The 27,367-nt window shown below is 39.3% G+C and overlaps 2 protein-coding genes across 2 annotated transcripts; both read left to right on the plus strand.

Moving 5' to 3' along the window:
* The first annotated feature begins 17,932 nt into the window (after positions 1-17,932).
* On the plus strand, positions 17,933-18,697 carry LOC147618579 (uncharacterized). The gene has a single exon (XM_086775271.1). The coding sequence runs from the start codon at positions 17,933-17,935 to the stop codon at positions 18,695-18,697; it is 765 nt and encodes a 254-aa protein (XP_086631397.1).
* A 693-nt stretch (positions 18,698-19,390) lies between these two features.
* Positions 19,391-20,323, plus strand: LOC147618580 (late embryogenesis abundant protein At1g64065-like). The gene has a single exon (XM_086775187.1). It carries the CDS (start codon positions 19,556-19,558, stop codon positions 20,246-20,248), a length of 693 nt encoding a protein of 230 aa, XP_086631313.1. The 5' UTR covers positions 19,391-19,555; the 3' UTR covers positions 20,249-20,323.
* Positions 20,324-27,367: the final 7,044 nt, after the last annotated feature.

The following is a 27,367-nucleotide window of genomic DNA, read 5'->3' on the forward strand; positions in this document are numbered from 1 at the left end:
TAACAAGCTTAAAAGGATTAGAACTTGGAATTTCTATCCCCATCATATGAGACTCCTCTGGTCTGATTGTGCTTTTCAGAGCAAAACCACTCGGCATCTTATATTCCAGCATATCCGCTGTTTCATTCACCTTGCTCTGAAATTTGGATCTTTCAGCTACAAGCTGTACCACCTTAGCTTCCAGTTGAGCAATCCGCTTCAAATTCACCTCTTGCTCCATTGTGTTCACAACGCCTTTGAGGTTTTGATAAGGCTTAAAAACAAACTGCCTAATTCTTTCTCTGATCTCTTTCCATATCCTCATCAGAAACTAAATTCAAAGCTTCCAAACCTGGGTTAAAAGGTAATTCAAATACCTAAGAAATGAGAGCTAGGGTTATCCTTGTACCTCCTTTGAGTACTCCCTCTGTCTTTCTCAGCAAAGCTAGCTATGTGGGAGCATATATATTGTCTTGCCACTCAGCCCAGGCTAACTTTGCATACCCGATCAACCCAATTGAAGTAAGCCATTGAATGTTTGCGTTATTCTCCAAATCCATGCTGTATTTAAAAGGTGCAAAGTTCTCCATCAGGCTACCCACAGCAGTAGAAATATCCTTCATAGAAGTCTCCTCCTGTTGCTCCGTCTCTTTAGAATCCGCGCTAAAACACTGCTTTTGCTTGGCGCTGAATGCTCTCGCAGCAGCAGGGACCGTCGAACTGATGTGGTCTCCGCCTTAGGTTGCCCTTGCTGCATAGATTACTTACCCTTCACCATGGCAAACCTCTGCCTAACTGTATTCAGAGCAAGAAGGTCCGGCCTAGTGGTAGAACTACGGGGCATGTGAGCAGGGAAATAAGGAGAACAAAGAGAAGGAGAATGAGGCACACAGTACACAGCACAATGAGGCTTCTGGAATGGGCGCCTCTGAAACACTTCTCGCAATCTTCCCTTCCATACACTACTAGAACGGGCAAGATGAATTCGTGCATGCCGTCCCCTCACTGGTGCGAGTTTATAGGGATTCTCATGCATCACGTCAGCCATTACCGCAAATAATGTCGGACAAAAAGTTAAATCAAACCAATTGACAGCCAACTCGTGCGAAATGTATTCCCCACCGTTCAAATTTAAAAATCCAAGCGGACTCTGATCCACATACAAGCTCTGAATTTCCTCTGTTCTCCGATCTTTTACTCTGCCCTGATCTGAACATGTACTCTGACTACAGGGGGAGTGCCCACAAATGGCTTAAGTCTAAACCCATTTACCCCCTTTGGTACCAATGTTCCAAAGGAATCTGAAAGCATGAAAGTTCCTTGCCTTAAGTCTTTTTCAATTCTGTAGGGCCCAATGTACCTGAGCCTCAACTTCCCTGGCTTGGAATTGTAAAGCATAACCCAATCTCCCACTTTGAAGACTTTGAACTTGACATTCCTATTTACCCAAGCTTGCCTCCTTTTTTGAATAATCTCTGAAACATAAGCACTCATTGCTTTGTCTTCCTCCAACTGATTCAGATTGTGCTGTCTATAGATCAGAGATTCTCTGAGTGGGAGTCTGCTTTCTGCAGCAACTCTCAAGCTAGGCACCACAAACTCCATGGGTACTACTGCTTCTAACCCATAAACAAGCCTAAAAGGAGTCATTCCAATGGTTACTTTAAAAGCTGTTCGAAATGACCATAAAGCTGAGTCCAATTTCATATCCCAATCAGACTTGTTGTCCTGAACAATCTTCTTGATGATTTTAAGCAGGATTTTGTTTGAACTCTCAGCCTGTCCATTTGCCTGAGGATGATAGGGCTTCTTATGCAAAATCATATGGGTTTGAGTCAGCTCTCTGATAACATCATTCAAGAAGTGTGTTCCCTGATCACTGACAAGCTCAATGGGACATCCAAACCTTGTCATGATGTTACTATACAAGAATTTGGCCACACTAGCTGCTTTATTATCTCTGAGAGAGCCACTGCTTCCACCCATTTAGTACAGTAATCTGTAGCCACCAGAACATAACTCTTACCTGTCTTGCTTTTTGGTTTAATAGGACCCACAAAATCTAATCCCCATTTCTGAAATGGATCTAAAGGTAGCACAGGGTGGTCTGACATCCTATCTTTAGAATTGGGTTGGCCCACTTGCTGACAAACCAAACATTCCTTGGCATATGTGTGAGCATCCTTCAAAACTGTTGGCCACCATAAACCTGATTGTAAAATCTTCTTGCCTGTTATTTCCCCTGAGAAATGACCTCCAGACAACCCTGCATGTGCCTCTTGTACCACTACTGCTTGTTCAAAATCAGGAACAAATCTTCTTATTATCTGATCTATCCCCTTTCTATACAATGCTCCAGCAATGACTAAAAATGGTTTGCTTTTCAGCACAAACTTCCTTTTCTAGTCCACACTCATCTCTTCTGGTAACAATCCATCAGTGTGAGAAACAGCAACATTTGATCATAAAAGGAGTCAGAGCTCCAGCTCTGATGAACAACAAACAGATCAGAGTCTAGGAAAAATCATTAACTCCTGCAGCATCTTCTTTACTTTCAAGTCTGCTTAAATAATCTGCCCACAGCATGCTGATTCCCTGGAGTATGTACTATCACAAAGTCAAATTCTTGCAACAACAACATCCATCTTGCTAACCTTCCTGTCAACTATGGTTTCTTCACAAGAAATAATAGAGCTTGATGGTCAACATGGAAGAAGACTTTGTTAGCCAAGAGATAATGTCAAAATTTTTGTAAAGAGAACACCATGCCCAAAGCTTCTCTCTCTCTGTAACTGAGTAATTCCTCTCAGCAGCTGAAGTAAGCATTCTACTTACATAGTAGACAGGTCTGAACCAATTTTTGATTTTTGCCTGCATAAGAATAGCTCCTACTGCAATATCTGAAGCATCAACAAATACATGGAATGGTAAAGACCAATCAAGAGGCTGTAAAATTGGAGCTACCACCATCATCTTCTTTAAAGTCTGAAATGCCTTTTCTTGGGCCTCTGACCAGCTAAATTCTACTCCTTTCTTGGTTAAATGTGACAAGGGTGCACATACATTTGACAAATATCTTAAATGTCTGCTGTGCCACTTGATCTGACCCACAAACCTAGATGTTTCCTTCAGATTCACTGGGCTCTTGGACTTTATGATGCTCTGAATTTTTCTTGGAGCCACCTGTATACCTTCCTCTGAAATTATGTGGCCCAACAAAACTCCTCTTTTAACTGCAATTGCACATTTGTACGGATTCAATGACATACCATACTTTCTGCATCTCTCAAAACCTTTCCTCAAGTGCTCCAAATGCATCTCTTTGGATCCAAACACACAGAAATCATCCATAAATACTCTCATAAAAGAAGACAAATAGGGCTCAAACACTCTACTTGCCACCTCTGAGAAAGCTGGTGGTCCATTTTTTAATCCAAAGCTCATTATTGTGAACACAAATGCTCCCCACTCTGTAATGAAGGCTGTTTTGTGCTCATCATCAGGGTGCATCCTGATTTGATTATATCCTGAGAACCCATCCAGAAAACTATACATTTGATGCCCTACAACTGAATCTAGCAGAGTATTTGCAAAAGGTAAAAATGGAAAAGGATCTGTGATTGTGGCTGCATTGAGCTTTCTATAATCCAAACAAACTCTGATTCTTCCATTTTTCTTGGGGACTACTACAATTGGAGATAGCCATGTTGCTTCATGTACAGGCTTAATGAATCCCACCCTGAGCAGCTTGTCAATTTCATCTTTAACCTGCTTTGCATAATTGGGATTCATTCTATACCTCTGTGGTGGATAACAGGCTTAGCATCTTGCTTCAAATTAATCCTATGGGAATAAAATGGAGGATCAATCCCCTTCATATCTGAATATTCCCATGCAAAAATATCCTTGTATTCCATTAATAATTCTAAAAGATTGTCTTTGAATTCTCCTTCCACATGAACACTAACTTTGACAACTTTAGGGTCATTCTCTGTTCCCAAATTCCATTCATTCAAATCATCCTCCATAACTCTAGCTGATTTCTTCATACTGTTTTCATATCTTTGCTTGCAATAGCCTGATCTGTTGATAGATCATTCTGCATCTCCTTTGACTGTGACAGCTCTGATTCCTGTAGAACTCTGAACTGTTCCTTAGTCATCTCAGTCCCTGTTTGAATATCCTGTAATTGTTGGTCTCTCTCTTCTTCTGCAGCTACAGCAAAACAATCCTCATAATCTCCCAAAATAGTCATCACATTTATATCAAACACTGGGACAACTACTGGATTGGCCTTCAAATATTCCTCTTCTTCATCATCTTCTACTTCATCTGCCAGGTGTATGCCTTGTGCCCACAAAGCTCTTTGCTCCTTTGGCATAAATATAGTAGATGTCATGGGTAAAGTCTGTTTTTGGTTCCCCTGTTTCAAGATCACCATATTAGCTCCCCAATCTTGCTGTAACTTAGCCTGCCTAAACCAGGGTCTTCCAAGGAGCATTGGGTAAGCCAAGTTCCCTGATTGCATCCTGAGTACTACAAAGTTGACCATAAACTTCAATCCTGCAATGAAGATCTCCAGTTTTTTAGCAAACCTAAATGTTGTAATCTCCTCTGATCAGCCATTTTTACCTGAAAAGGTGCTGGATGCAACTTTTGGCTCCCAAATTGAATATAAACTGACTCAGGAAGTATATTAACTCCTGATCCACCATCCAAAAGAACTCCATGTATGGGGCTGGCCTTGATATTTGACTGATATGGTAGGAACTTTGAAATCAACATCTTCCACCTGAACAATATTACTCATTAAAAATTTACTTTGAGGTGAATCAACACCTTTTCTCTGAAGAATTCTTTGAAACAGCAAATCTCTGAACCTTGGTACTAATGTCAGCAATTGGTCAAGAGAAATCTGAATTTCTGAATGTAACAGAGCTTCATAGAGTGAGTCAACCTTAGAAATTTCCTCTTCTCTTTTGTCCTGTTCTTGTTCTTCACAAACCCCTTCAATTTGTTCTAACATTAGTTCTTCCAAAGCTGGCTTCTTCTTGTCCAACTTCCTTTGAACCTTGCTTCTAACTTTCTCCTGATCTGCCCATTGAATTGGACCTTTATTCAACTTTGCAGCTCTTGTCACTGCCAAGGCAGGAACCTGTTGTTTCCCATCCTTATCATTTGCATGGACTACACATCCAGAACAATCACAAGCAACATTCTCAACCATATCAGAGTTACTCTAAAACTGGTCCTCTATCACTGTCACTGCATTTAACTGTGTTATTTGTTGGTTTTGCTGCATCTTTCCTCTCTGATTTTGATTTGCTACAAGGTACCTTACAATTGGGATACCCCTCTCTATCCTATGCTTGCACCATAACTCACAAGCTGGACCCTGTCTATGACCCTCTTTGTCACAATAAGTGCACTTCAATTCTCCTCTAAAATCTGATTGCCATGTTTGTCTAGGCTGTGATCTGAACTGTCTATTTGGTCCTCTAGCTTGAGCAGGGAAAACTTGATTAGATGAAGTTTTATTCTGCTGCTGCTTTGACCTTTGTACACCGAGGGGAACTCTTCCTTTGAAATTTGGGTTCTAGCAATTGGTTGCTAAATGTCCTTCCTTTAAGCATATCTGACACACTGGTCTATCATTTGATACTGAGGCATACATCAATGCTTTAAGCCTCTTTAACAGTTGTTCATCATCCAATCCTTTCTTCTTCTTTTTGCCCTTATCTTTGGACTTTGAAGATTTCTTCTTCTTTTTCCTTTTCTGTCTAATTAATTCATCATCTGAATCTAAGTCACTATTATATTCTGAATTATCATCAGAGCTCTCTGAGTCTGTGTCTCCATCAGAGTCAGATTCCAGGTCTGAATCAGACCTCTTTTTCTTTTGTTTCTTCCTAGTAACACCCAACCTCTTTTCTACTCTTACTACTGCTTGCACCAAAGCATCAAAACCTGCAGCAATGTCTACATTAGCCACTGCTGATCTGATTGTCTTCCTTAATCCATTCAGGAAACAAGAAGCTAACATTTCATTGGAAAGTCTATCTGCTCCTTCCAATCTTCGGAGAGAGAACACTGAACTTCTGAGCATAGTCCTCTACTAGCATTTCTTTTTGTTGAAGATCTTTAATTTTATTTATGATGTCATTGGCTGTTTTCTCCCTTCTGAACTTGGCAAGAAAACTATCTCTCAAGGCATCAAAGTTTCCAAAATGTCCCAAACCATACTGGCTAAACCAATCCATTGCTGAGCCTTCTAAGGTAGCAGCAAACTGCCTCTTCTTCACCTCACCCCCATAAAGTGTGTCATAGCCACTAGCCTCCCACCTTGTTTGGAATTGGGCTACATGGCAGTTAGGGTCCTCCTTGGGTTTTCCCCTGAACTTTGCTGATCTCACCTTTGGGTTCTGTGCTGGTGGATTTTGAGGATTCATTGCTGCCCCTCTAACTAGCCTCCTTGCTAAGACTGGTAATGGTTCAAACTGCAACCTTGTCCTACTGCTTCCCCTAATAACTCCATTCAACAAGGTTCCCCCAAGAAATGTCCTGAAAGTGCTTGATAATACTGGTGGATTTTGAGCATCCTCAACACTTCCTACTTTTGCATTATCATTTGAATCATTATTTAAAATTGGAATATCCAAATCAAATTCAGATTGTACCGAACTTGTCGGAATCCCTTCTCCTTGAACAGCATCCACAAACTGATCACATACTTCTTCCTCATCATCAATCTCCTCTGCTTCTTGATCCAATGTTTCCTCCTCTACATCTTCTTCCAAAACAGTTTCCAATGCTACACTTGTTCCCGGAGGAACTTCATAGTCTGAATCATAATCATCACCTTCTTCATCATCATTTCTGCCTGTTAAAGCAGCGTCAGCATCTCTGGCCCTTGACCTTGTATAATATCTTCTTGAATTCCCTGAATTATCTACAGACATCCAAGGCTAGCGGTCCTCTGAATAAGTCGTATCCTCCCAGAACTCAGGGCATTCAAACCCGCATGATCGCCAATGTGTACATGGCCCTCTAAAAGGTTCTGTACAAGGCATTAATAAATAATACATCACTCAACACCACTCAGAGCACATCAGAGCGCAGACTCTGATTCATCACAAAAGTAAAATGATTGCACAAACATCAAGAAAGACATAATAAAACACTGCGCAAAGACATAGCAGAACTTCTCCATCATTCATTAGCAATCAGAATCAACGTTCCATCCATCTAATCCCTAGATGCAACTGTCAGGGTAATAACTACTCGGTTCAGATCCCAAAGGGTACATCCACACGTAACTAACCCCCAAGCCCTTTGACTAAGGTCTAAGAATTACATAAGAAAGCCTTAACATTGTGGCTTAAGCTTCAACCCATTTTGTGCATTAGTCCATTTGTAGCTTTGATATACCGAGCTTGGGTGTGTTGGGTAGCTGGGCTAATGGGACCCACGAAATCCATCCGCGTATCAAGAATACAACGAGGGCAGTTACATATTGCATATACAACGAGGGCAGTTACATTGCATATACAACGAGGGCAGTTACATATTGCATATACAACGAGGGCAGTTACATTGCATAGACACAGTCACCATCCGCGTATCAAGAATGCAGCCCATCGACCACCGCCTGGATCATAGAGACCAACGCTTTTTTCCTCATTGAGAAGCACAGCCGTTGATTCTTTTCCATAGAACAATTTTTATCCAGGATTTACCTCATCTATCGTACTATACAGAAATTGACTCTCGATTTACGGGGATCCATCAGTCCAACCTAATCCCATCCAGTTCCATGGGTTAGCCAACCGCCCAACTACTGTAGTGATGGGATCCAATTAGGAATTTTGGTTAGGTTTTGTCCCAGGTACCAGGGAAAAGAGTTCCCAGGCCTCCTAGCCGGATATTCATGCAAACATAAAACTAGTCACACCACTTATACACCCAATATGAACTTGCCTTTTTCACGGATTCAAGTCATTTAATGAAACCATAGTGTTACTGCTCATAATCCTCTAATTATCCAGTTGAATCCTAATTTCCAATTCCTTCCTTCATCGGTGTACCTATGGCATCATTGGCAACCAGAACGCTCACCACCTGTTTACTCAAGGGCCTTTTCAATAGTTCCTAGCTCATAGTACCCGACAATATAATCACATAAAAATATCCAGATGGAATCCCCGTTGAAGATCAGCAAGATCAACCAACAGATCCATATAAAAGAGCCATGGACTCATCTGTTGAGGACCAGCAAGATCAATCAACCAGATCCATGCCCGAATAATTCAGAAAACAACTCTTACTCCTTGTTCCAATATCTTCCCCGACGTACTTGTGGGTATCTTCGGCGACCCAGAGCCCGAGCACCGTATGGTCAGCACCCTCTAGGATCCTTTGCAGGTCACCTAGCGCTTCACTCATAGGCCGCTTCCTTGGTCCCTCATCCACTGTATCAGAAGCTCACCATTTAATCAAACCGAGGCTGGTCAAGACCTCGACCGACCTTGCTACGCGAGACGTCTTCGATGACTCTCCGTCTCACCAGTTGGCAACTTTAACAGATAGGTCTCCACGACCTCATTCACAAGACGGTCAAAATGCTTCCCCAACATTCTTGACATAAAACAGTCATTTAAAAATAGATTTAACAAACAATTACAGTTCCAATAATATTTCCGTCTTTTCTCATTACTCCGCATCCTTTCACATTAGACCCCATCTTTTTTTTTTCATCTTACCACAATTTTATTTTCATCATCGATCCCTATTACATCACATCATTCCTACATCAATTCACATCCAATCGCATCATCCACACATCAATCCACATCATCCATACATCCATCCACATCAATCCACACGTCAATCCATATCATTCAAACATCCATGCACTTCAATCCACATTATCCACACATCAATCCACCTCATTCACTCGTCATCCACTTCAATCCACATTATCCACATCAATCCACACATCAATCCATATCATTCAAACATCCATGCACTTCAATCCACATTATCCACACATCAATCCACCAAAATCCATATCATTCAAACATCCATGCACTTCAATCCACATTATCCACACATCAATCCACCTCATCCATACATCCATCCACATCAATCCACATCATTCACTCGTCATACACACACCAATCCACATCATCCACATCAATCCACATTATCCACACATCCATCCATATCTTCCATACATCCATCCACATCAATCCACATGTCAATCCACATCATTCAAACATCCATGCACATCAATCCACATTATTTCATAAGCATTCCCATTCTCATCTAATCATATCTTTTTCTATCTCATCACTTATTTCCTCATTTTTCCTCATCAGATCTCACCCACGTGCATCTACCCATACATCTCATCACTTCACATACATTAACATCTATCCAGTTTACATCGCATCTTATCACATTCATTTCACATCACATCTCATTCATTCACATCCTGATTCACATGCTAACACATTCATTCATGTCCCTTCTCTTTCATTCACATTCCAATTCACATCACATCACATCCATTCACATCCCCTATCATTCATTCACATCCCGATTCACATCACATCACATCCATTTACATCCCTTATCATTCATTCACATCCTATATCATTCATTCACATCCCGATTCACATGCTATCACATTCATGCTAAAATTAGGGCATTGTTGATGAGCTATGGTGGATCAAACACTAGAATCAACATCATTAATAAAGTGATTAGTAAATAATTAAGACGTAATTAGTAGATAATCAAACACTAGAATCAACATCATTAACAAAGTGATTAGTAAATAATTAAGACGTAATTAGTGGATAATTAACAAATAGATTAATGTAGGCATGGATAGTACTCAAAAACTAGCAAATTCTCATTAGGCCAATGCCTCAATTTATAGAGTTTACATCCAAGCATCAAATCCCACTGATTTCTCCTTGATTCACTCCCAGAATATCTCCACCTCTTGCTTGATTCTCTCCACCTCTTCACTTTTCCCAGAATATCTCCCAGAATATCTCCACACTTCCTAAATCTTCTCATGCTACCCTTCTCTCCCAGTAGATTCTTCTCACCTTTTCACAGGTTCTTTCACATTTACACATCCTCTTTTACAACCTCTAACCAAGGGCTTGTTCCCGCACACACCCTATTCACTTGTATATTTTAACACCTCCCCTCAAGTGAATACTCTCTAGCACACGTGGACCCTATACCAAGTTTCCCTCTTACTTGATAGCCCGCGACGACGAGTGCCTCAAGTCCCTAAACTCCATAGTCCTTGACACTCTCTCTATGTGTCCAAGGCTACTATAATTGCCCGTGACCTTGACTAAAGTGCTCACACATACATCTACTACGTGGCCTACATCATCGGTGGCTCAGAGGTGGTTTTACTTTGTTGGGGCAGGTTACATTGGGTTGTGGGGTCTCTCTCTCTCTCTCTCTCTCTCTCAGAAAAGATGATCCGACTCCACTTCCTTTGGAGCCTCCATGAAGTTTGCCGATGTCGTTCCTTCTCCATTGGGTTTGCTATAGCAGTCTCTTGCCATGTGTCCTGGCTCAGAGGCATGGCCCATCGACGTGCAGTTCCGGAGGACCGATGAGAGGACTGGCACCTAGGTAAGCAACAGGAAAATGGCTTTCGATCCACGATATGCCCACGATTGTCCCATCAAGTTCATCTCAGGGGGGACATCACAATAGAGGAGGTACCAGAAGAAGGTGGTTGGAACATGCCGTGAGGATCCGGACTAAGTGGCAATCCAGGCACAAATTTTCACATTTGTGGCAAGTGAAGGTCCTTCCTCCTACTCTGCCGCTTCCTCGTCCTCGTCCTCGAGAGAATCCTCCTCGGGTGAAGAATGCTTTTTCTTCTCCTGCTGTGTTGAGTCGAGCCATTTCTTCTCTTTGCCTCTGCTCTCTTGCTCTAGTAGAGCTGCTTCTATCTCATGTAGCTTCAATTCAGGTACATTCTTTAGTGTTACTACAATGTTTTCATATTCACCTTTGTCCACACTCTTCAGAAGCACTGCTAGTGCCTCATCATCTTCTATCTTTTTGCCAATAGCTGCCAGCTATTGCTTAATGCTTTTATATTTGTTCAAGTGTGTGATTAAAGGTTCACTTTCCTTCATATCCAATTTATAGAATTGCATTAACAGATTTATCTTTGAATTTTTTGCTTGTGTGCCAAATAATTTATTGAGTTCATCCCATGCATCTTTTGCCCATTGTATCCGTGTGATGTGATGAATGATTTCATCATTTAAAGCGAGTGCAATAAGTCCCTATGCTTTTTCATTCCTCCTCTTCCACTCATTTTTCCCTCTCTCTGGGCATTCATCTCTTCCCTCAACTGGTCCCCACAGATTTTTCCTCATGAGCAAATACATGGTTTTTGTCTGCCATGTGTAAAATTGCTTCCCATTAAATTTGGCTATTTCTTGTGCTGTACTCATGATGATGTGAAGGGGGTCTTACCTCTTGATCCAATTTCAAGATTCAAGGGCAGTGTCTACCCTTTTACAACTCAATCTGGTGTTTAAGAGATGATTACAACAAATTTATCAGCATAAAATCACTAGAAATTACATTAAATCAAGGGTAACCAATTTGTACGGGATGGTTGGAGTATCAAACCAACTCCGAATTGCAATTTGAAGTTCTGTATCAGATACCTAATGGTTAATTTGAACCCTCAATTGCACCAGAATACAGTGATTAGTACTGATTAATCATTGATTAGTAAATTAATCCACTATTTTGTGTGTAGAAAATAGAGTATGCGGGGAGTCCAGATCTGGTGCCTTAGACTTCAAATGAGCTCAAATGCTTTCAAAGCCATCAATAGCAATGAGTCTAGTAAAGGATTAAGCCAAGAAACACAAGATTTGACCAAATATTGAAAGCTTAATCTCTATTTTACCAAAGTCACCTGCAGATTTGATGAAGATCTTGGATCTCACTGTAGACTTGATGAAAATGAATTCTGTCTTCACCAGCTTGTAGAGCATGCTTGAAAACCCCCGGGGCTAAGAGGAATTAGACACATTTGATTTGTGGAAGTAGAAATATCAAAATCAGCTCAGAAAAACGGTGCTTGCTAAAAATACGATTTCTCCCAGCTCCGTTTGGCGGTTTGCGCTTCTTTCTTGATGAGCTTGAAGAGCAATGAGAGATAGCTATCATGTGCTAGAAGGGTTTGGCCTAATTTTATGTGTGCAAGGAGAGGGAGCTCCTCCACTGGCTGGGGGTGCAGAGGTGAGTTGAAAAAAGAGGAAAAATTATAATTTTCTACTAATCCTAATTAGCAAAATAATTAGCAAGATAATGAGCTCACAAAATGATGGATTCTAGGCATGGCTCTGATACCATGTTGAAATTAGGACATTGTGATGAGCTATGGTAGATCAAACACTAGAATCAACATCATTAATAAAGTGATTAGTAAATAATTAAGACGTAATTAGTGGGTAATTAATAAATAATTATGACATAATTAGTGGGTAATTAATAAATAATTAAGACATAATTAGTGGGTAATTAATAAATAATTAAGATATAATTAGTGGGTAATTAACAAATAGATTAATGTAGGCATGGATACTCAAAAACCAGCAAATTCTCATTAGGCCAATGCCTCAATTTATAGAGTTTACATCCAAGCATCAAATCCCACTGATTTCTCCCAAAATATCTCCACCTCTTGCTTGATTCTCTCCACCTCTTCACTTTTCCCAGAATATCTCCTAGAATATCTCCACACTTTCTAAATCTTCTCATGCTACCCCCAGTAGATTCTTCTCACCTTTTCACAGGTTCTTTCACATTTACACATCCTCTTTTATAGCCTCTAACCAAGGGCTTATTCCCGCACACACCATATTCACTTGTATATTTTAACAATTCATTCACATCCTATATCATTCATTCACATCCCTTATCATTCATATCTATCCAATTTACTTCACATCTAATCGCTTCAATTCTCGTTCACATCCATCACATTTACATCCACATATATTCTCCCACATACATCCACATCCATACTTATCACATACACATCCACATCTATCCTTTCACATACATCCACATCCATAATTATCACATACACATCCACATCTATCCTTTCACATACATCCACATCCATACTTATCACATACACATCCACATCTATCCTTTCACATACATCCACATCCATATTTATCACATACACATTCACATCTAACCTTTCACATACACTCATCCACATCCATTGTTTAACATACATCCACTTCTATTATTCTCATACATCCACATCCATACTTATCACATACACATCCACATCTATCCTTTCACATACATCCACATCTATCCTTACACATACATCCACATCTATCCTTTCACATACACATCCACATCTATCCTTACACATACATCCACATCTATCCTTACACATACATCCACATCTATCCTTTCACATACACATCCACATCTATCCTTTCACATACATCCACATCCATACTTATCACATACACATCCACATCTATCCTTTCACATACACCCATCCACATCCATTCTTTAACATACATCCACTTCTATTCTTCACATACATCCACATCCATCCATCCATTCATTCCCATCTATCTCATTCGCATCCCATCTCATCACATCTATTTACCTCTCATTCTCATTACTTCAATTTTCATCACATCTATTCTCTATTCATTCTCATCTATCTGATTCACATCCCATCTCATCACATCCATTCTTAGAATGCAAGAGAATCTTTATTTTTTTTATATAAAGATTCTTTACACATCTATTTATGCATAATTTAAATTTTAAGGAGAATAACACTTTCGGAATAAAAATAAATCTTTTATGCATCTTTCTATGCATAAATTCAATTTTCATGAGAATAACTCTTTAGAAATAAAAATAAATTTCTTTATGCATCATTCTATGCATAAAATCAAAATTGATGAGAATAACTCTTTTAGAATAATGGACTTCCTTACATTTGGAGAGCATATTTGGGAATTCTTTATGCACCTATTTATGCATAAAATCAAAATAATAAAAATAAATTCTTTATGCACCTATTTATGCATAAAATCAAAATTGATGAGAATAACTCTTTTGAAATAAAAATAAATTCTTTATGCATTTATTTATGCATAAAATAAAAATTGATGAGAATAACTCTTTTAAAATAAAAATAAATTCTTTATGCATTTATTTATGCATAAAATCAAAATTGATGAGAATAACTCATTTGAAATAAAAATAAATTCTTTATGCATAAAATCAAAATTGATGAAAATAACTCTTTTAAAATAAAAATAAATTTCTTTATGCATCTTTCTATGCATAAAATCAAAATTACACTTTTAGAATACACAATTGGCTGATCATTTTTCAAATTTTCCTAACTTAAAATTACTCAAAAATTATCTCCAATTGGTTTTAAGCACTCTAAACTAATCAAATTCACTTTTAAAAGAGAAACAATATGAAAAGTTTAATTCCCACTATTAGATCACTTAACTAGGATAAAGAAGGGCTGATTTTAAGAATGAGAGAGGGGGAAAGCCTTCCCAGCAAGACATAGCATCAGAGTTTTCAATTTAAACAAAACAAGATTAGAAAAACCATTAAAAGAATAAAGAAAAGGCAAAATTACTAACTTACAAGAATTCTGGGAGCTTTCCTTCGGCTTGATGGTTTGAGGGATCTACTCTTGTTTGTAACAAGAGTGGCCACCAATTCTTTAGAAGAGGGAATGGTCAAAACTTAATGAATTATTAAGAAATTCATAGTTCTTGACTCTTGGTGGGTGGAGTAGAGTAACAGTGCATAGAATTTTCCAGATCAGTTTGGTCAATTTTTGACCATTTTTTAGTCAGTTTAACTTACTTTTTGGAACTAGACTTGAATTAGGAGAGAGGAGAGATGAAATATCTCAATTTTGGATGATTTAAAATTCCATTACACATGTGAAGTAGGCGCCTCATTCATGAGGGGGGGAATTCCCATTTTGAGGTGTCAAAAATCTATTTTTTTAGAATTCCTTTGGTCCTTAGTCCACTCTTCATCTTATGTGAGTATTCACTCATTTTTGGGGGGGGATTTTCTTTATTTCTTCTATTTATCTTCTCCACACATTTGGATGAATCTGATTGGCCCTTTCAAGACCTTAATTTAAATTTTTTCGAAAATCTGCACCCCTAGGATAAGGCCTCTTGAACAGATTATACTTGATTTCTAATGCACCTTCTCAAAATCTTTTTGAACTTCTGTTTCGGGGGAACTTATTTTAATAAGAAATATTTTTTCATCCAAAAATATTTAAAATCTAAATAATCTCTCTCTAGAATATTTTCTCTCTCTAGGTCAAAACAGGCAGAAACAAGATCTTTTATATTTCTGAAGAGGGGATTTGATTACAGGGAAAGATGCTGGACATCTTGAGAGGCTGGGGAGGAATCTTACAGAGGTGTTTTCTATTTTGCAGGCAGTTTTGTTGTTGATTCATTCAGCACACGTCGAAGTATGTGCTGTTATCAATACGTTCAGCACTTGTCGAAGTATGTGCTGTTCTCAATAATTGCAACTGCACGGGCTATTGCTGCCTCCTTACCGTATACTTGGATCCGTCTCCAAGAAGAATTGAGGCCTGTCTGTGTCGATTTTCTAAATTTGGTAATCCCCTATTATTACGTCAAATAAAAATGTTAATGTTTCTTTCCACAATCGTATTATCACTAATTTGACTATATGTATTCTGAATTATTATTTTTTAAATTATGTAGTGAAATGTCAAAAATGAAAAAAAGAGCAAGAGAATCAATGACTGGAAAATTTATAAATTCAAGTAATGAAAGCCATGATGTTTCAAGCATAGAATCTAAGAAAAATCATGGAAGACCAAAGAAGTTATCTAATGACGATGCAATGTTAGATCAATCAAATGTCAACTTGAAAGAAGCATTACTAAATAATCTTCATGATTTTATCACTAAAGAATGCCTTGCTGGTAGTTGCTCATTGGAAAGAGGAGGCACAATTTTCCATTTACACTATCAAATGGTCATTAGATTCATGCGCGAAGTCAATAATTGTAGTTAATAAACTCATTAAAAAGTATCTTAGATGGGATCCCATTGGTGGGATTGTAATGTGTAGAGCATTAAGGTAGAAGAACATGCACACATTTCATGGTATGATAGGCTATTGTATGAAAGATCTTGATAAGCCTCAGTGACAATGAGGAGAACATTCACAAGCTAGAATATATTCCTTTATGCCAAAAAAGAAAAATTGGTATTGTAATAACATGAAAGATCAATAAATGACATTTCTATTATGTTTTTTTCAAATGTCAATCTATAGCAATTTTTGTCATGAAAAATAAAAAATATCTATAGTTTTCTTTTTGTTGTCCTCTTTTTTAAAGTAGAGTTATAATTTTTTCAGAACAGTAGAGTGAGTGAATAGGGGGCCACAATGAGTAAAAATTCATATTCATTAATTACTCTAGGTATAGCTTTTTTATTTTTCCAAGGTTATTATAAGGTTTTAAAGCCTTTCGCGCATTTTGTCCAACATAAATTGATCTTAAACGTCGTTTCCTTTCCGTTAGTAAGGGTGGTGGTTGTGGGGTGGTTCGGCGGAAGCTTTTGTGAGAGAGAGAGAAAGAGGCCCAGCCTTCGAAAGCAGGCTTCAACCAGTCCGCCGATTTAAATTGTGGCCCCCTATTTGATCTCGCTTAGGAGCTTCATCGTGCTGCATTCGCTCTCCTGTCGCGCTGGGTAATTTATCGTGTTTTTTTTAAAATTGATTTCGCTGTTTATTTTATTAAATCCATACTCATTTGAGTCCCAGATTAGAACTAATCGCTGGGTAATTAATCGTGTTTTTTTTAAATTGATCTCGCTGTCGCTGGGTAACCCCTTCTGTCCTTCGGATTCTTCTGCAGATTGCATCCACAGCACACGAGAAAATACGAACATCGCTGCTGATCTCGCATTCGCTTTTCTTCGCTGGGCTTCATCGTACTGCATTCTCGCTGGGTAATTTATCGTGTTTTTTTTAAAATTGATTTCACTGTTTATTTTATTAAATCCATACTCATTTGAGGCCCAGATTAGAACTAATTGCTGGGTAATTAATCGTTTTTTTTAAATTGATCTCGTTGTCGCTGGGTAACCCCTTCTGTCCTTCGGATTCTTCTGCAGATTGCATCCGCAGCACACGAGAAAATACGAACATCGCTGCTGATCTCGCGTTCGCTTTTCTTCGCTGGTCCAGAACGAAGAACAACACCCCCACCTGCCAAGCTCACTCTACATAGGGTCGGTTCTCATTTGTTTGCCTTTCTTTTCGATCTAGATCTCCATCCAGTGGCTAGGCCCGACGGCATCCAATTTAGCGCTCTAAAATTTAATTTAGGCTTAAAATTTATATCACAGTTGCAAACAAAAATAAAAAAAAGACTCCCTTGATATATATACAGTGTGTTGACGCGTTTTATTTCTTTACAATTAAATTAAATAGGCAAACTGTCCACCATCCTTCACTTTTGCAATCAGATCCGGCCACATCTGAATTGATTATATGAGGTAATTTTATTAATCCATTTGATAATCCTATCTTTCATGAATATAATTTTCTTAAAATTAGGCAATCAAATACATTAATGTTTCTTTCCACAATTTTATTATCAACTAATTTGACTATATGTATTCTGAATTATTAACCTATTTTTTCTTTTTTATTATGTAGTGAAATGTCAAAAATGAAAAAAAGAGCAAGAGAATCAACGACTGGAAAATTTATAAATTCAACTAATGAAGGCCATGAAGTTTCAAGCATAGAACCTAAGAAAAATCGTGGAAGACCAAAGAAGTTATCTAATGAAGATGCAATGTTAGATCAATCCAATGTCAACTTGAAAGTGCTTGAGCTAAGTGTGACAATATCAATAGGTGGTAGTGACATTGATGAAGCATTACTAAATAATCTTCATGATTTTATCACTAAGGAATGCCTTGCTGGTAGTTGCTCATTGGAAAGAGGAGGCACAGTTTTCCATTTACATTATCAAATGGTCATTAGAATTCATGCAAAGTCAATAATTGCAGTTAATAAGCTCATAAAAAAGTATCTTGGTTGGGATAAGAATAATCCCATTGGTGGCATTGTAATGTGTAGAGCATTAAGGCAGAAGAACATGCACACATTTCATGGTATGATAGGCTATTGTATGAAAGATATTGATAAGCCTCATTACAAAAATGTGTCGCATAATATTAGTGCTGAAGATATTTCAAAGGGAATAGAAATTTACATGCAATATGGTGCAGATGATTTGAAGAACAAAGTTTGTCTTACTCCAACAAACATTTTTGATAGAGCATTGATGTTTTGGAAGTTCTATTTAAAGCATCCTTTAGGCAATAATTTTTGCACCACCATTCATAAAATGATCAAGACAGGAAAGTACTACCCGTCTTCTAATTGGATAACACCATATCAAGGAAGAGGAATGGAGCTTCAAAAAGTTGATGCTTTATGGAGGACAATGGTATACCCATCCAACACAACAATGAAAGATATCTATGATATTTTTATTAATAAACAAAATTTTGATGCTTCACATCCAAGATTAGATTGGTTTATGAACAGATAGAAAAGAAATGAGAATGAAGTTGACGATTTGAGGTATGCTTTTAATGAAGATGAAATAGTAGAGAATTCTTATAAAACAAATAAGCAAACAATTGAAATAATGGAGGAAGAGCAAACACATAGACCGGGTAAAGAAATTGAAAAAGATAAAGACATTCCAATTGATATCGAAGTTGATGATAGTGACAATGAGGAGAACATCCACAAGCTAGAATATGTTCCTTTATTACAAAAAAAAAATATTGGTATTGTAATCACTTGAAATATCAATAAATGACATTTTTATTATGTTTTTCTCAAATGTGAATCCATAGGAATTTTTGTCTTGAAAAATAAAAAATATCTATGGTTTTCTTTTTGTCGTCCTCTTTTTGAATCGAGAGTTATATTTTTTAGTGAATAGTGAGTGAATAGGCATTAACCAATAAGTTCTCCTTAGAATGAGAATATACATCAGCAGCTTACGCTGACGCGATTTGTCAAACAATGCATTCAAGCGCAAACGCGTTACTCGCGTTACTGTTCAATTTTGACAAATGATTAAAAAGGACATACGTGGGTCTACAATACCGAATAGGAAAGCGACACATGGGTGAGGACGAGGCCGGCCAGGGTTTGGTTTGACGAGTGGCAGTCGCATTAAAGGAGTAGTAAGCGTTTCCGGCTGTGGGCTTTAATGCGGGTCTTTGAGCGATGACGCTACTGCCTACTGCTAGTGTTACAGAGATGCAGCCTCATCATGTCGGTAAACGGTGCTCCAGTGCCGAGAGTCGGATCCTTTTTTATGAGTTCTCGTTTCAACTTCCTCTCCTTTGCTAGCTCTCATTTGAAACCCCTATGCTTTTAACCATCGCTGATCATGGCGGAAATGGGCCTGCACAAGAAGAGCCCCAACCCACCAGCAGGAGAGAGCGTGGTGGAGTTTGCTGCCGTTCCCCCGCCCGACGTGGAGGTGAAGGAGGACGTCCCTCTCTACAAGCGGCGCAAGCTCGCAATCGCCTGCTGCGGTGCCCTCGCGGGCCTCATTGTGCTTCTGGGCGTCCTCATCCTCATCCTCGCCCTCGCCATCTTCAAAGCCAAGCAGCCGGTCATTACCATCAACAATGTAGTCCTGGATAGCATCCCCAGCTTTAACACCTCCGACCTTGCCAACATCGACGTGAACCTCACGCTAGACGTCGATGTCTCCGTCTACAACCCCAACCACGCCAGCTTCCGCTACATCAACAGCACCTCCTACATGTATTACCGGCAATTGCAGGTCGGGGAGGCCCCCATACCGGCTGGTAACATCGGCGCTAGGGGCACTGAGAGGCTGACCACCACGCTGAGGCTTAATGCCAGCAGCAGCCTGCTCACGGAACCGCACCTCTTTTCAGACCTGGCCGCGGGCAGCTTCCCAATCTCCACCACCGCCCAGGTGTCGGGTCGTGTAAACATCCTCAACGTCTTCAAGCACCACGCCAGGTCCTCTTCCTACTGCACCATGTCCATCTCGCTGGCCTCGCAATCCATCCATAACATGACATGCACCTCTCATGTCAAGCTCTAATCTTCTTCCTCCGTGTGTTGTGTACAGACCTTCCTTTCCAGCTTTTTGTAGGCTATATTTCTATTTTGCAGGCTACATATGTCCTTAAATGCAGTTGCAAAAGTACTCTTTTCTTGTTGCCAGTGGCTGCTTGCTGGTACGGTTCATTACAACACTTTTTGAATGTGGAAGTCTTTTATAGAGTGTTTGGCCGGGGTTAATTCTAACTTAGCATTTTTGACGGAAACCTTTTCTCTTGAAGAGATCTTAAGGACAGGGGGAACTCCAACCTTGCCCACACTACCTTCTTGACTTCTTCGTCACAAGAATCGACATTCATCGTACGAGGTTAGTTTTTGTGGCACTTTCCCTCCTCAACGGGATCCATGGCATGCGCGCAGTTGGGAAACCTGAAGAGGTCCCGAATACAGTTTATGCTTTCATTTCAAGCCATTACCACCACGTTCGCGTGCCTTGGCAGCTAGCCTAACTTTGTTTGCCTTTTGGCTTTAGGAGTTGCAACAGGCCTATTTGCTATAGGGTTTTCTTCTTTGTCCCTTTTAGTGCGCGAGACCATTCAATATGGCTTCCAACCTTGACCTCAATGACGCCTGGTGCCAAGGTAGCCAAGACATCCTGCTCTATGATGGGGAGCTGGTTCCGCTGGCCCTTGGCCTCGCCTTATTCTTGAATGGGTCCCATGGATTTCGCTCGCTTCGCTCGTTGTAAAAGGTCACCTCTTTGGGCTTGTGCATCAACAAGTGGATGGATGTTGCCCTTGCTCGGAGGGATCCCTTGGCATCTTTCACTAACCTGACCTGATTTTGTCCGATCTTAAGGCTGTGCAGAGATGATCGATCCTCTTCAAGGAAGAACCTTGGGGGTGCATGTCCAAATACCTGTGTAGGTCCTAACTCCTATAAAAGAAAATCCTTACTTGTTAATAACTCTTTAGTAACTCCTAAAGAATAGCCTATTGGCGGCTGATCAGCCCATGTTGCCACCACCAAGGTTTCTCCCTCCAGGATCATGAGTCGGTGTTTTTGGTTCTGAACAAAGTTCATAAATAGCTTCTTGAAAACGGGTAGTACCCGTATATGGACGTATGGAGGAAGGGACATTCTACCCCTATAGGTGTATGGATGCGTGTATGACAATGTTCAAAAGAGAATGTCTTCGAGGTTGGCCATCACTCTTGTTGCTACTTTGTGTTGCATAGTTCTCTCTTTCTTGTTGCTCTATGTTGCATGAACGTCCGTTTTCTGTTCGCTACTATTGAGAGGCATGGATGAATGAAGAACTAATCTGCACATAATCTTAGTTAACTTCCTTGCATATGAGAAGACCAAATCCCAATGCTATGCATTGGCTTATCGCATTGGGCACAATAGAGATAGTCGTTGCTCTTCAAGAGTTGACTAGGTGGTTTGGAACCACTGAAGTGTTGAGTCTTGACTGGACGGTGACACTCCTGGTGATCTTGTTGAGGAACTGGCATGCAAGGAAAGGAGAGTAGGAAGGTAAGGGATCAGTTTTGCATAGAAAGCTTGAATTGTGTTTGTGTGTATGACATATATGTTCTCTTAATTAAAACTTTTAATGTAGAGCTAGTCGGGATAAGAGGAAGTGTGCACGTTGTGAGGTTGTTCGGTGATGGCCTCTACTACACTACTAGCAAGCACACAAGAAGAAAAAGTATAAGGATCAAAACTTGGGGACACTAGGATCTTAGCTTAAAAGATACTAATTAACTAGGAATCAATCCTTTGACCTTTGGTTGTTGACACGAATGAACATCTCTACACTCTTCAAAGTAGCTTGGCTGTTACCTCTAATTATCTTCCTAGGTCACAGATCAAACTACCAAGGCCTATGATCTTTAGCCTAAATGTCTCAGTTGACTTCCTTTTACAAGTAGTTGACTTGGATTTTCCCCCGTTGATAGAACTAATCAAATTTGAGTGTAGTCTACACATATGTTGTTGTCGATCCTAGTCAGAAATTTCTTCGCTTGACTCCCAGAATGTCTTCCAACATCAAGCAACTTTAAATACTGGATCCAAAACTTCTTTGAACCTGGTAGTGCTCCTTTGCTTTGACACCCTGCGAACACTAGTCTCACGTAATTGTTTGTAAGCTGATTCGAAAGATTAGCAGAGAGTCCGATCCGAAATGAGTTTTTGCCTAGCTCGGTTATTGTCCTCTAGGTCTAGACAACCTCAATCTCTCAATCCCAAATCCATGATGAACACTTTTCTTATGCTCTGTGGATCTTTTGTTGACATCAATTCAAATGGTCTTAATGGATACTAATTCGATTAACTGAGATAGAACCAACTAGCTAAGATGCCTTATTTGAATTAGATATGGTTTCTTTACTTATCTGTCGACTCTCCCTAATCTTTAGGCTACTGTAATCTCATAGAGATATGACACCAAAGACTCTTTGTTGATCGTCAGCATACTGGTTTGATTGAACTAATTTTGACTAGCTGACGATTGATAGTTGGGATCAAACTTACTTAGCTTTGAGTCCTCTTAACACCTCTAGATCTTCTGAACACTCAAACCACACAAGAGTTCAACCCTAAAGACATTTAGCTAATTATAATAAACTCAGGTGAGATCTTGAATGACCAATCAGTCTACAAACACAATCATCTGATTGTCGACTTTTGTTAGGCTTTTGACTATCAGACTCAACTCAAAACTACTTCCCTTGAATCCAAAAGGTTTATAACAAGCCTTCTACCTCACTAGCTGATCCGCTTGATGCACAAATGACTGTAGTTGACACCCTTTTGACCCTTTCTGAATGTACTCTCTCAACAGAGGATGATTGTTTCAGCTATGAGATAGCTCTAACTCTTAGGATGTTAGGCATACACTAATAGTCATTTTATCTCAATAAAGTCAATCAAAATAAGGCAAACCAAGCTCTATATCACAAATTCTCATTAATCATAACACATTCAAACTTTCAACTCTCGGCTCTCTTCACAAAAACAAAGATTGAATTTGTCTCAACACCCCTGAGACATGGGTTCAGACATAACAGGAGATAACACAAAATCTTGGGGATCCTTCACAGGTAGACCTCTACAACTATTCAAACTGCTATAAACCTACTACCACAAACTACATTTCTTTCCCAAACACACACAAATCAGTACTCAGTTGACTGACAATAGCAACAATTGAACACAACTGGACTAAGTCATGTCTCTAACAGAGTCACTACATAGAAATCATAGGGAAATAACCTCCTATTTGATTCTCTAGTCTAGGGTGCATCCTCTACTTTGGCTTGTTTAATTTCACATGTGCTACATTGAATTTCATTTCTTGGGACTTTGAAAACTATTCGTTTGTAGGTTGTCTTTTCACTGTAGCCTCTTCACACACTCTCTCCACTTTCTTGTTTCTTTTTATGCGCTCTCTATTGTGTATTTGAACAATAGTTTCTACAAACTCCATTAAAGCTTTCAACTAGCCCATTACACTAGGGATCGTATGGTGTGGTAAACCTATGCTTAATAATCAATTTCTTGGTTAGATTCTTGACTACAAAAGTTATGAACTTCCTTCCTTGGTCACTGACCAACTCCAAAGGAACACCAAATCTACATCAAATCATCTCAAATACAAACTTTCAAACCAAATTTGCTATGGCACTGCTGGTTGCTCTAGCTTCAAGCCACATTGTCAGGTAGTCCACTGCAGTGATGATATAATATTTTCTACTTCTAGCTCTTGGAAGTGGACCTATAACATCTATCTCCCATTTCTCAAAGTCCCCATATCTCATAATGTGATGCATGGGTTCAGGAACTAGCACCTTTTTTTAAAAAGCTTGACATCCATGAAAACTCTTACACCAATGCTAGACATCTTTGTTCATACTTGGCCACATAAGCTTTGATGTTAATACCTTTCTTTTTGTAATGTCAACCCCATAGTGGCCTCTACATCCTTCTTCATGGCAAGCTTTCAAACAATCTTGAACTTCATCCTGACATAAAACCCTTCTCAAAACACCATCTGTTCCCTTATGATACAATATGTCACCAATCAATACATACCTCATAGCTCTTCTGACAATTGTTCTCCTTTTTGAAACATCCAATCCTCTTGCAAAACCTATCAAAAGGACGTGCTCTTCCTCAGAAAGGGATTCTCTGCCTTTGTACAATGGACTTTGGACTGTCAGAGCATGTAAATCCTTGGAGAAAACCTGCTCTGCTAACTTATGTGCTCTCATGTTGTCCTCCTTGGACACATGCCAGATCTAAAAGGCTTGGAAACAACTAAGGAGATTCCTCAACTTAACGAACCAGGTTTTCATCTCATCTTTATTTACCTTTCAAGTACCTTGTACTTGCCTTATAACAAGTAAAGAATCACCCTGCCTTATACCTTGTACCTACCTTATAACAAGTAGAGTATCACTCTTTATAACTAGTCCTTTCACCTTCCTCTGTCTATACTCTTCAAGACCCAAACTGAGGCTACAATACTTAGCCTTATTATTGCTTTTAACATGTATCTCTTGGCTACCAGACCATAGCTCTTGACCTTGTTTGCCTACCAAAACAAACCCAGCACCCCCTTTACCAAGACTCCTTTTAAAAGCCCCATCAAAGAATAGAGTGCCATCTATATCCAACAATTCTTTATGCAACCTATGATCAAGAACCACTTGCTTTTCAATATCCTTAATGGATTTGGGTTTAACATGTACTTCTTTATAGGTTAGCATGTCTGCCATATGGGACCTGACACTATCTTCCTTAATAAAGCTTATGCTGAATTCTTGCAATGTCATGATCCACTTTTGTACAATTGGGTTGTCACTAGGATGTTTCATTACATGAGGTAAAATATTATAGGAGGTGAGAACAACAAAAGGTCTATAAATTAGACAAGGCTTCAATCTTTTGTGGCATATACAAGTGTCCAAACCAATAGCTCCACCTCATGCCAAGCCTTTTTAATCGCTCCCTTTGCCCTGTTGATATAAAAAATAGGTCTCATATATGATTACTTGGTTCCTTTATGCATTGGTATTGCTCCCACTGCATGTTTCCCAACACTGAGGCTCAAATAGAAGGGTTGGTTCCAATCTAGGGGCATCATTGATGGCAGGGTAGACAACTTATCTTTGAGACTCTCAAAAGCATCCTCTTCTACCTGACTCCACTTGAATGGATCTTTCTGACTAGATTTTTACAAAGGGTAAACATACTCAGCCAGCATACAGAAAAATCTAGATAGATACCTGAGCTTTTGAACAAAGCTCATTAACTCTTTGGTTATCTTGGGGCTTCCATTTTCACTAAACTCTCTACCTTTGAAGGGTATGGGGCTATTCCATTCTCTCACCTCATGTCCCAAGAGCACTACCCTAGTCCTTGCTATCTTGCATTTTGCTAGGCTAAGTTGGGCTCCATCATCATCAAGATGTCTAAAGACAATGTCCAGCCTATCTACATGTAATAGCCTATCACTGTATACACAGAAATCATCCATGAATATTCTGACAAAAGTTCCTAAGTAAGGGGCAAGGATCTTATCCACCCACCTTTGAAAACTGGCATAGGCATTGAGCAATCCAAAAGGCATCACTCTGTATCAAAACACACCCCATGGAGTAATAAAGTTGGTCTTCTTCTAGTCCTCAAGAGCTATTCTAATTTGATAATATCCACTAAGACCATCACAGATTGAATACCTTTCATGCCCTTCCATGATCCAGAATTTTATCATGAAAGAGAAGTGGGTAATGATGTCTCTTCGTAGTAGCAGCATTCAATGTTTGTAGTCCACGTAGATTCTCCACTTATTACCCTTCTTAGGAACAATAACAATAGGAGACACCCACTCAGCATCATCAACAACTGGATATATAAAACCAACTTGTAGCAACTTTATGACCTCTGTCTCCAAAATCTACCTCTGTATTGTCCCTAATCTCCTTAATTTTTGAGCTATTGGCTTAGCTCCTTCCTTCAATTTGATCTCATGGACAAAACCAGATGTACCCCTCATCTGAGTATAGTCCTTTTAGCAAATAGCTTAGGGTACCTATCAAGGACTTCTCCATATTGCTATTTTTCCTCATTGGTCAAATCTTATGCAAGCATCTACATAAGCTCATCCTTTGGAACATTGGGCTTCACAGTTTGAGCACCACTCGACTTTGTTATATGGTAAAATCATGTGCACACCACAAATATCTGCTTCCAACTCCAACAAACTCTGATTCACTTTTGATTCCCCATCAGTTCCATCAAAGGAACCAGTGGAGTGGTCATCATAACTTTTAAAAGAAGCTGAATTAGCTCCTCTTTCTGCCTCCAACTTCTCTCTAATCTCTAGAATCTTACCTGTTTTTCGATCATATCTTATCCTTTTTCCTTTGGGCTTGTCAACAAAGAAATCAATACATCCTCTGTACCAGTCTTTTCTAGATCTCATTGCAATAAGCCAAGGCCTTGCCAAGATGATGGGATATGCCCCAACCCGTGCGCTGACATGACATGCACATAAATTACTACCTTTTGACCAAAGACATTCATCTCCATATCACACCCAACCACGTAACTTTTGAATTGTTGGCCATCACACTGAATATGGATTTACCTGTCACTTCCAAACCCAAATCATGAACTGCTTCCTCTATCATAACATGAGGTGTTTTCTTACTTTCAGAGATTTAAAGCCTTGGTCGAGAAGGAAAAAGGCATGCAAATAAAATGCCTAAGATCAGATAGTGGGGGAGAATACTTCTCCAATGAGTTCAGTGATTTCTTCACATTACAGAAGTGGCACGTGCCTTGATGGCTGAAAAGAATATGCCACATTATTTTTGGGTAGAAGCAATAGCAGCTTGAACATAAGTTTATAGGCATAAGATCGGATGTGTCTCACTTGAAAGTGTTTGGGTGTATTGAATATGTACATGTTCCTGATGAAGTGAGAACAAAGTTGGATCCAAAGGCAGAGAAATGCATCTTTATTGGTTATGCTATGGAGAAAAAAGGTTATAGATGCTATAATCTTACCACTAGTGAGATGCAAGTAAGCAAAGATGTTGTCTTCGATGAGATGAGTAGCTGGTATGCGCCAGTAGTGAAGGCA

This window comes from Cibotium barometz, chromosome 35, assembly GCF_041138505.1.
Source record: "Cibotium barometz isolate CiBa-2024 chromosome 35, ASM4113850v1, whole genome shotgun sequence".
In the NCBI taxonomy this organism is placed as follows: Eukaryota; Viridiplantae; Streptophyta; class Polypodiopsida; order Cyatheales; family Cibotiaceae; genus Cibotium; species Cibotium barometz.